Source organism: Branchiostoma belcheri, unplaced genomic scaffold (genome assembly GCF_001625305.1).
Source record: "Branchiostoma belcheri isolate BF01 breed outbred unplaced genomic scaffold, Haploidv18h27 scaffold107, whole genome shotgun sequence".
Lineage (NCBI taxonomy): Eukaryota > Metazoa > Chordata > Leptocardii > Amphioxiformes > Branchiostomatidae > Branchiostoma > Branchiostoma belcheri.
Window position 1 is genome coordinate 1,183,201 of NW_017802458.1, and position 10,247 is coordinate 1,193,447.

Sequence of the window (10,247 nt, forward strand, 5' to 3'; positions counted from 1 at the left end):
TCTTTTTTAGTTTTTAAGTAAGTTCCAGAACGCAGTGGGGTTGTTTTCTTGTAGATTTGCTAATTGTTCTAGACAACTCTTTTCATGTTCTCTTTTGCGCATTCGGATAAGTTTATTATACTCCTTTTTCTTTTTAAAATAGCTACCTCTCAGAAACGGATTTTTTGGGTTTTGTATTAGAAGGTATCTCAAGTTTTTTAGTTCATTCCTGAAGACGTAGCAACTTTTATCGAACCATTTCTTGTTCGCTTTTGGCCTACTTGTCCTTTTAGTACATTTCATTTGTAGCGATGCTTTCGCAGCCGACTCTAATATTTCTTGAATGTTTTGAACGTTATTATCGATGTTTAAATTGGGTTCATGGTTGTCGGATAAAAAACCCTCCATCTTCTTAGAGATAGGTGAACTGTTTAAAGCTTTAAGGAATTTTTCTCTGGAGTCTGGACCCCAGATGAACCGTTTCGGTATATGCTGTAGTTTACTTTTTTGCGATGCTGTGTTTTTAACTGACCAGGTGTCCGCGCTGATATTCAGAGAAATCATACAGTGGTCAGATACATCGGTCAGGGTGTGAACTTTGAAAGTATTAATCGTGTGGAGAAGGGAACTGTTAGTGATGGCGTAGTCAACTGTGCTACAGCCTTTCGGTTGGTAGCACGTGTATTTGCCGTTCAGATCACCTAGAATCCGTCCGTTAAGAATGCGGAGGTCAGATTGGATACAAAGGTCGCTTAGGATTTTACCAAAGGCATTTGGATGGCTTTTATCGGCAAAGTCTCGTGGGATATTTACATGAGAAATTGCATCTACATTTAGATCAAACTCTGTGTCAATGTGGTCTTCATTAGCAAAGTCTAACAATGCGCCTATTCTGCAGTTAAAATCTCCTCCTAGGATGACGTAGCCTCTGGAGGAAAAGTGTACTATATCTCGCTCTAAGATGTCAAAAATACTATCATCTGTTCTTTTATGTATGGCGGAGTACACTGGGCTTATGTAAACACTACAGATAAATATGTCTCTTGGCAAACCAAACAGGTCTTTTGAAATTCTAACCCATAGTAAATCTGGACATTCGGACGTGCCATGTTCTCGTTTGACAAACCTTGCCAGTTTGCTTTTGAAATAGAATAATATTCCTCCAGAATTTCGTCGAGCTTTTCTATGTTTGGGTCTTATTGAAGAGAAATGCTGAAAATTTGGGATGTCAACTTCCGAAGCTTCTGTGCACCAAGTTTCAATTAGAGAGAAGAAGTCTAAACTATCTAATTTATTCCTAACACTACTGTCCTCAAGTTTCTTCCCTAACCCATGTATGTTCCAAAATCCGATGTTCACTGACATGAGATTAGAATTGTAAATACTGGTAGTACTTTGTCCCTACCTTTACGACAATATTGGTATGTTAGAAAAAAAAAAAATGGATCTATTTCTGCATTAACTAATATCTAACTTATCTTATTGTCATATTACTAGTACATGAATTCCTATTCCATACTATCAACGTGTTATCCTATTACTAGTCTCGATTTCAAACATCGTTTACAACGTAATTCATCATACCTTCAGCCAGCACAAGTTAGTAACGTGCGTGCCAGTCTTGATACCTCTGCGGGAACTCCGGGGAGAACCACGGCCGTGGTACGCCCCAGGTCTCCGGATACCAGTTCGAATAGAAGTGTTCGTAGTCGGGGACGTATGGAGAGAACGGCCGTAGTGGGATGGTTGGGCCGCTCGGCGGGTGCTGTCTGCTGACTGGGTGTCGCATGTCGGCCGCTTCTCTCGGTGTTGGCCACACTGCCTCGTGCGCTGGGCCCATCGGTGGATGCGGCCTCCTGGCTGGGTGTCGTCTGTCGGCAGCTTCCCTCGGTGTTGGCCAAGCTGCCTCTGGTCCTTGGGCGAAGAGTGCAGGTCCCCTATTACGGGGATCAGGGGGGAGCCGGTTAGTTGCCCTGTAACCCTCGTCACTCCTTGGAGTTTGCACGTCGTCCGTGTTGCGTCCGTTGTCTCTGCTTGTTTGTGAGGACGATGTTGGGCTTACGGTACGAGTGTTAGGAGTACCGCTGTTCCTTCCGTCTCTTGGTTGGTCGCGGGATGTACGGTGTACTCTTCCGTTTCTTGGCTGAACAGGTGTGGCGTTATTCCGTCTTCTCCTGTCGTAGACCCCGAGACCTACACTTGGGTGGATGGCAGTCTTCCAATTAGCTGCCAAGACCTTTAGTCCTCCTGTGTTGAGGTGGTACCCATCAGGTCGGTAGAGGGATTGTTTGATCAGTTTACCATCTCCGAGGTTGTCATTGTTTGCAATGGTAATGAAAGGGGTCTCCTGGCCAAGAATCTGAATGAAGGAGTTTACATCGCGTGTCACTTCCATCAAGTGATTGTCGTTCCTGGGTGGGACCGTGGACATCACGATAGCTGCATTAGGGTACTTAGTGTGTGTGGTGGTCACTAACTCTCTGAGGTTTTCTGTTACCCCGTGTGCTGCCTTCTCTTGTCTTATGTCATTGGTCCCCACGTGGAAGACTATGCATTTTGGGTCAAGGTCAGCGGTGTTTTTGATCAGGGCAGAAGCCTGAGGGATAGTCATTGCTGAGTATTTTGCGACTTTCTTACCGGGGTACAGCATTGTTGGGATTATACCCCTTGTGTTCGAGTCTCCCACTATGACTATGTCTGTCTGAGACTGGTTTTCGCTGGCCTGGTGACGCCGGTTGGGAGGCGCGCCTCTCTGTGGTCTATTGACGTTGTGTGGGCTGGTTGTCCTCTCAGAACTGTTTGTTGTCTGCTCTTCTTGGGGTATTGTCTCTTCCGTTAGAGGGAGGAACCTGTTGTTTGTCTGAATATTGAGTACAACAGTTTCGTTGCCTGGTTCGTCTTCATTCGGTGCTTGTGGAGCTGCTGTTGTGTCACTTTGTGTTGCTATGGAAACTGCACTTTTGACACTTTTCTCCTCCAGGGCCGCTATTCTTTGTCTCAAGTTTTTGTTTTCTGTCTCCAGGGATCTCACACGTCTTTTTAGCACCTCAACGTCACTTTCCTTTGCCGTCTTGTCGTGGAGCGCGTCCTTTGTCTTAGACAATAGGGTGTCTTCAATGTTTGTAATGCGCGCAGACAGCATGGCCACAGCATTGTTTTCTTTTGTGATTCTGGTGCTGAGTATTGCTTCAAGTTTGTCCACGCTGTTTTGAAGCGATGTGATTTTGTCATCATTTCTAGTTTCAGTGTTTTGAGGTAATGTTGTGGTTCTGTTGTTATTCCCGTCATCCACAGGTACCTTCGGAACAGTTTCCTCACACACCGTCGGAACGGTTTCCTCACACACCGTCGGAAACAGAGCTTTATTCTTATCATAGATTTAGATACCTTAAATTTCCTGCTTTTCCAATCAGTGTTTGCCTATAAAGACAGAACCAAATTCTTGTATTTTTTTTAAACATTGCTAAGAAAAACAAGAATGGCCTTTCTCAGTCTTTCTAGGTAATAGAAACAAAAAACTTTTTGACATACGCAAGAAAAAAACAACTTAACCACTTTGATGTCAGGTAAGAAAGAAATCTTACATGGAGATTGAATAAGAAAGTTCATCTTGCATGGAGATTGAATTACAAAGTTTAACTGAGTCCAAGGGAATTTTAAGATTAAAAAATTCTAATCTTGTAACTAAGAATCTTCCCTAGAAATATTGTCTTTACAAAAAAAAATTTAGATTAAAAGAATTCTAATCTTGTAACTAAGAATCTCCTCTAGAAATATTTCTTTACTGAACAAAAATCAAGATTTAAAGAGGCCTATTCTAGAAAAAATATCTCCTCCTAAAAAATGAGAAAATTGTTCTTGGTGCAAGAAAGTATAGGTATAAAGAAAATTAATTTTTTCTCATTATTCTACCCCAAAGAATTTTTTTCCCATAAGAAAAACAAGAAAAACATTTTTGGTAGTGATAGCTTAGGAAAGACAATATTTCTAGGGAAGATTCTTAGTTACAAGATTAGAATTCTTTAATCTTAAAATTCCCTCAGACTTAGTTAAACTAACTTAGTTTATTGTTGCTTACTTGCTACTAGTATTGATAAAAGCTTGTTTTCCCTTATTCCTGTCATTTTCTAATGCAGAATTGTACAAATACGTTGCCAATGGTTTACAGAGAATACTTTTACATTTGATGAGATTTGATGTGATTCTTGTCTGTAAGACTGCACTGTTTTGATCTTCTGGCGTCACTATAAGGATGAACTGAACTGGCTTTCTGTTCATTCTTAGTGAAATGTACATGTCACATTTGAAATAATAAATTTTGCACATCTGTTGGAATAGCCATCATGATTGCTTGTCTTTTTTTCTAATATCCAGAATGCATTATATGTAAGAGAAGTGGGGTTCAAAGTAGTACTAAAGTTCAGAAGGGAGTGCTATTTTCGGTAGATTATGCTACAGTGACTATGTAAACTAGCCGACTTTTTACATAATTGCGCTTGTACGACTTGCGCGGCTCATTTTTGTACGTGAAGCGATATCGATATCATATTCCTCCATGCTGAACCACAATTGATACATCCGGGAACTTTGATTATGCAATACTCAAACACTTCAAGTTAATATAAACATTTTCGGCGAAAACAATAGGGGACAAGCACACCAATAAGCTGATTATTGAGAACGTACTTCTCTTGACTTCTGGCTTGGGTACAATAATTTCATGATGTCTAATGCAATGACGTGCCAGTTTTATCCTTTTCTTAATTTATTTGGGTGTAAATATTAATTGAACAGATAATTAAATTTCGTCACATATGGACAAGATAATTAGATTACGCCGTTATATTTCAACGTCAATATTTTCTGCATAAATGAGGTACGTTGAGGACACCAAGAAGGCCAATGTTTGGTATGATATAAAAGACAAAAAGTACGCTTTATGGCTAATGTGTGGTTTACGGCCCAACTTTTAACTTTATCTGCTCGGTGGTTATCGCACCCGACAAGGGATTATCTCACCATATACACCTCGGGTCGGGGCATTAACCTTCTATTAACAATTATCCACTGCTTCTCGATTGAGTTATCTTGTACACAAACAAAAGCACAAACTTAGGTCACACTTAGGTCACGCTCAGACAAAAATGGGTCATCCTTCGGAAAGATTTAAGAATGACGTCCGGTATTATTTACAAATGATTCATGGAAACATCTATAGAAGAGTCTACCCAACATCTTAAAAGAAACTGTAGTACTTTAACTGTCACCTACTCTAGTCAACCGCACCATCTGCAGCCTTTTCGGCGCAGGAAGCATGCAGATCAGATGCGGATCTACTGAGAGAGATCCCAACAATGCCCGCAATTTAGTATCACAAGTAGCAATGTAGCACCACGTCGACTCCATCTGGATGAGGTGCTGGCGGTTACCAAACCTGAAACGCGGGTGGGCACGGAGGGGATGCCAGGCATCAACAAAGTGCGCAAGCCGGGAGCAAAGGTTTGGTTTATCAACGCACCGATGGGGAAGAACAAGATCGGGACCATCATGTCCACCCTGGCTGAGAAGGCAGGCATAGCCGGCCGGATGGTGAATCACAGCGCACGTAAGGGCATGATGCAGGCCCTGGTGGCAGCCATCTGGACACGAAAACTACAATCCGTTAATAACTACTCGTGCGCTACTGAAGACCATAAATATGTGACATCCTCACTGGAAACAGATGCGAAACATCCGCACGTAATGGTAGAGCCGACCTTGGCAATTAAATCAACCTTGTCGCGGCCCAGGCATGATATAAATGAAATACAACAGTTATATGAAACAACAGTTGTATTCTATATGTATTAGATTGATTTGAAAAATTAGAACTCCTTTACTCAAATAATGGTTCTCGAAAAAAATGGCGGCATCTAAGAGGGCCATATATAGTGTTTCAGGAATTTAATTATTCAGACAGATCCAGATACATAGACCAGTTACATAAACCACAATACTAAAAGGAAGACACAGAGCGACGCAAGGCCGTTTGTCTAGTGGCTTGAGGCTCGTGGTGATCGAGATCCCTCGAAATAATTTTGCCAGACGACTTAGGTGGGCAACTGGGATGTTTCTTCTTCGGAATAAAAAAGATAGGAGTGAAATGCAATATTATGACCTTTGACCTGGTAATTCTATTGTCGAAAAGTGGACAGTTGGGCATCGTGGGAAAAACAAGACACACAAACCACCAACCCCACAAACTTTAGACGTTCACTGCAATCCACATGGCTACTGCATGCTCAACAATTCCTTCAAAGCACTAAGATTAACTTCATGGCAGAGATGGGCGAGGTTGTATGCCAATAAGGAATATTTTGACACGTTCTTCTCTTCAGGCCATCCCGCTACTGTTGTTGTTTTCCGTTGTTTTTTTAATTTTTTTATTTGCATCTATTTTGTGGCGATGTCAAAACGCCATAGACGAGCTGCCGCTGAAGGAGGAATATTTTGTTCCAGGAAATGGTTTCTAATGAGGCAAGGACATCATGCAACCAGGACAGTGATTCACTTCGCATGGAAACATACATAGGCGAGACTAGCCAACTGCGTGAAAGAAACTGTGAAAACCTTTATTCAATTTGTTCTTCTAATTAGGATCCAGTGTTTCAAGCAGCGAAAAATGTTTGTCGGTATGTTCAAAAAAGCTGCGCAGGAGTGGGCTAGACACTGCAAAACCATATCCACCAATCCTATCTTGTGACATAGTCAAAATGTTTGACACGGGCACTCTGAGCATGGATAACCTGCTCGCACTGCAGCGACTTGTGTATTTCTACATCGCCTTTTACCTGTGCCGTAGAGGGAGGGAGAACTTGCGTGACTTGAAGGTCAGCCAGGACATTTGGTCAATGACAGTACTAACCAACACAGCCCATCCCCGACATCCTACTTTGTTGCTTTGCCCAATGGCACTCTCGAGCTCGGAACTGTTGTACGGCACAAGAATCTCTACTGCATACCAAAGAATGTGCACAAAGTACGTACCTTTGTCCCAATAGAACCGCAGCCAGAGTAAGCCACAGTCATAAAGGTACACCGTAATTATAATTCACGGAATGCTGATCCTACATACAAACGACGCGTAACATGGGTGGAGAACCACCAGCTTGACAATGTTGTATGTGTGGAGTACGTTGGCACTTTTGTATGAAACTGACACTGTTGGCACACGCCCACGTCAAGGGGAAGGTGTTCGAGTTATACTGTAGCAAGATAAATACTAGGAAATGCTCCTTTCTATTCCAAAGGGTAAATGTCAAGTATAGTGCTGACTCAGGAAGTCGCCCATGGTACTATCCCCAACCTCTGGGCCGCAATAAGATAGGAGCTATGATGAAAAAGATCTGTGCTGCTGCAAGTCTCAGCAAGGCATGCACAAATCACAGTGTTAGAGTGACATCTATTCAAGTCATAGATGAGGCAGGGTTTGATACCAGAGTAATAATGAGCCTATCAGGCCATAAAATCGAGGCATCAGTTCGACGATAGACTCAAGAGTTGACTGCTAAACAGAAAGAGCAGTGCGCAAATGCATTGCAGACTGCCCTAACCTCTGACAAGAAGGATCATGATGAAAAGAGGAATATTGTTATGCAATCCACACAATCCCTGATAATCTTTAAGAACGGTTTGCACAAATACTTCTATCAGTAGCACACCAGCACTTGTTCGACAGGATTGATTACTTTTTAAATAATTGTATATTGTAAATATGTTATTGATTTATATGTTGTTTTGTGATCGTCAACTATATATGTATATACATGTATGTATTGTCTCTATGAATGAATACCAGAAAGACTAGCGGGGTCCACCGCTAATGGTTATTCTAATAAACTTTCATAAATATTGACATGTTAAGCTCCACAAATTCGTGTAGGTTGTCCTGATGCATCAGGTGCTCCTGTACATGGACATGTCAATGTTTCTTGATTATGTTATCCAGATGTGCAGGATTCAGGACCAGAGACAATTTCACTGAACCTCCAGTCCATGTCACAAATGTCACATTTATTCAATGGGCAGATTCATTTCCATGCACCTGTAAATAAAATTTTCACTTTAAATAGTTGGTTTCATGTGATGAAGATTCGCTTCATCGCACAATTAAACCTGGGCATATGGCCAGATTCATTTCAACCATCATGTCCAGCCTGGCTGAAAAGGCAGGCATAGCCGGCCGGAAAGTGAATCACAGCGCACGTAAGGGCATGATGCGGGCCCTGGTGGCAGCCATCTGGTCACGAAATCTACAAACCGTTAACAACTACTATTGCGGTACTGAAGACCAGAAGAAGGAAATGTGTGGCTTCAACGTCTTCAGTAACAGCCGACCACGGGTATCAGATAATTTTTGTAGGGGAGACAGGATTAGTAAGCACAGATAAACAACTTCAACCGGAAAATAAATTCTTCTGATGTCCATTTTGGAGTGTCTCATACTTTTCATTTATGTTTGGGGAACATAAACGTTGTATTAAGATTAAGATTTTGATGACGATTTCCTTAGATATTACAGAAATAACCACGCATTAAAGTAAAAAACACAAGCAACTAACATCTTTTGTAACGCAATTCTGACCACTTTCCCTAAAGGCTGAGGCATCAACTGCGTCAGGCATCTAAACGCAATGTGGCATATTATCTACCAGACACTGTAGGTATGGATGCCGAACAGCGAAAAGACATTCTGAAGCCCCTGCTTGGTAAATGCGGTGTAAGGGTAACATCTGCTACAAGCAACATGCTGTTTGAAACCATGGGGTGATGAAGCCTTGGGCCAGAGAGATCTGCACGGATCTGCCAAAGTCAGCCCTGTCTGCAGCTGAGGTCCAAGAGACAATTGACATTGGTTCAGTAAGAATACATTTTGAAAGGGCTATCGATTGGTTAAAAAAAAAACTACCACATTTTAGACGGAGTGATGCCAATAACAATGTAATCCTTCCATTCTCCCGCCAGGCGAGGTAGTGACAAAAACGGTTTCTGGACGTTTCGCCACCAGACCAGGTCACTCCAAGGCCATGTCCCCGTCCCCGTCAACATGTTTTTTTCGCGTTTCTACTCAAATTCTAGGGAGCAATAATCAAGACTTAAAATTTAGTCCTATTTGCTGATGTGATTAAAATACTTTCTGTACTTTTACAGCCATTTGTATGGAATGAGCCTGTCAAAATACTTGGCCAATCTTGTAGACATGAATTGAAATACGAATTTCTTTGGGATGCAAAGCCATATTAAAAAAAAAATTCTTTATAGCCTATTTTATCTGCTGAAATTAGTAATATGTCATATTCAAGTGACTTCAAATTGTAGGAAGGTGGAGCGCAAGAGATGAGGGAGAAGGCAGGGTCCAACACCACTGCTGGACCTCTGGCATCACTGCTGGATCCAGTCCTCCAGTAGTTCAATGTAAAGCGACAGGCATATCACGCACAATGCTTCGTCGGAAACCATGTGCATGTGATACTCAAGGTGACCATTACATTTTTTTTTAATTAGGGTTATCTCTAAATTAAGGGTAGCAACTGTTTTGTTTGACAGCTGGATATTATATGCATGTTACTTACATTCAATCTATCAATCAATTAATAAGACATTACTACTTTAACAGGATTTTGTGTATTTCTATGATTTAAAGTAAGTGCAGAAACGTTTTCAAAATTTTCTATCGCCACGTCTCTTTAGTTTCCAGAATGGAACGTGTCTGTGTTGGTTTCGCGGAGTATGACTACATTCTGATACCTCTGAAGAGCCTGACCCTCTTGACAGAGGGCGACTCCATAGATGAAGAGGTTCTTGACGACTTCTTCAACCTATATCAAAGCAAGTTGACAGCAGATGGGCTACAAAATGTCCCACACAAAGTCTACAATGCGGATGTAACTGGGTTTTCGTTAGATCCTCCAAAAAAAATTAACATTCAAGTTCTTGGCATGCCATGCAAGTTCTATAAGACCTGGCTCACGAGACCACACCACACTTATAGAATGTACTTAATACGTATGTCATTCCGCCTCTTATGATGTGTTCTATGAGGACGTAAAGAAAAACGTCTCAACATTTTGACCCCCCCCCCCTCAAACGACATGGATATCAGCACGTAAACAGATTGGAAACTTCATGACTTCGTTACATCATGTACTAAGTTTGTATCTAATTTTCTTGTTTGTACGATATTCACCTTCCGTCCTCTAGATTTTTGGTAAATATTTCTCTCACAAAAC

General features: G+C 41.5%; 2 protein-coding genes across 2 annotated transcripts; one reads left to right on the forward strand and one right to left on the reverse strand.

Moving 5' to 3' along the window:
- Positions 1-784: 784 nt before the first annotated feature.
- LOC109479497 lies at positions 785-5,295 on the reverse strand. Its single transcript, XM_019781468.1, has 2 exons — positions 5,251-5,295; positions 785-3,346 (listed from the first exon to the last, which is right to left on the reverse strand). Exons 1-2 carry the CDS (start codon positions 5,293-5,295, stop codon positions 1,580-1,582), a joined length of 1,812 nt encoding a protein of 603 aa, XP_019637027.1. The 3' UTR covers positions 785-1,579.
- A 144-nt stretch (positions 5,296-5,439) lies between these two features.
- On the forward strand, positions 5,440-9,426 carry LOC109479505. The gene is made up of 4 exons (XM_019781480.1): positions 5,440-5,584; positions 6,616-6,848; positions 7,204-7,458; positions 9,337-9,426. The coding sequence occupies exons 1-4, from the start codon at positions 5,440-5,442 to the stop codon at positions 9,424-9,426; spliced, it is 723 nt and encodes a 240-aa protein (XP_019637039.1).
- The last annotated feature ends 821 nt before the right edge of the window (positions 9,427-10,247 follow it).

Excerpts from the sequence above, each read along its gene's own strand:
- LOC109479497 (XM_019781468.1), bottom strand. The coding sequence starts at position 5,295 with ATGCTTCCTGCGCCGAAAAGGCTGCAGATGGTGCGGTTGACTAGA. Across the intron at positions 3,347-5,250 it reads AGATGGTGCGGTTGACTAGA|AATAAAGCTCTGTTTCCGAC; the intron begins GTAGGTGACAGT and ends ATCTATGATAAG.
- LOC109479505 (XM_019781480.1), top strand. The coding sequence starts at position 5,440 with ATGCCAGGCATCAACAAAGTGCGCAAGCCGGGAGCAAAGGTTTGGTTT. Across the intron at positions 6,849-7,203 it reads AGAACTTGCGTGACTTGAAG|GGGAAGGTGTTCGAGTTATA; the intron begins GTCAGCCAGGAC and ends GCCCACGTCAAG. Across the intron at positions 7,459-9,336 it reads AGGCAGGGTTTGATACCAGA|GAAGGTGGAGCGCAAGAGAT; the intron begins GTAATAATGAGC and ends TTCAAATTGTAG.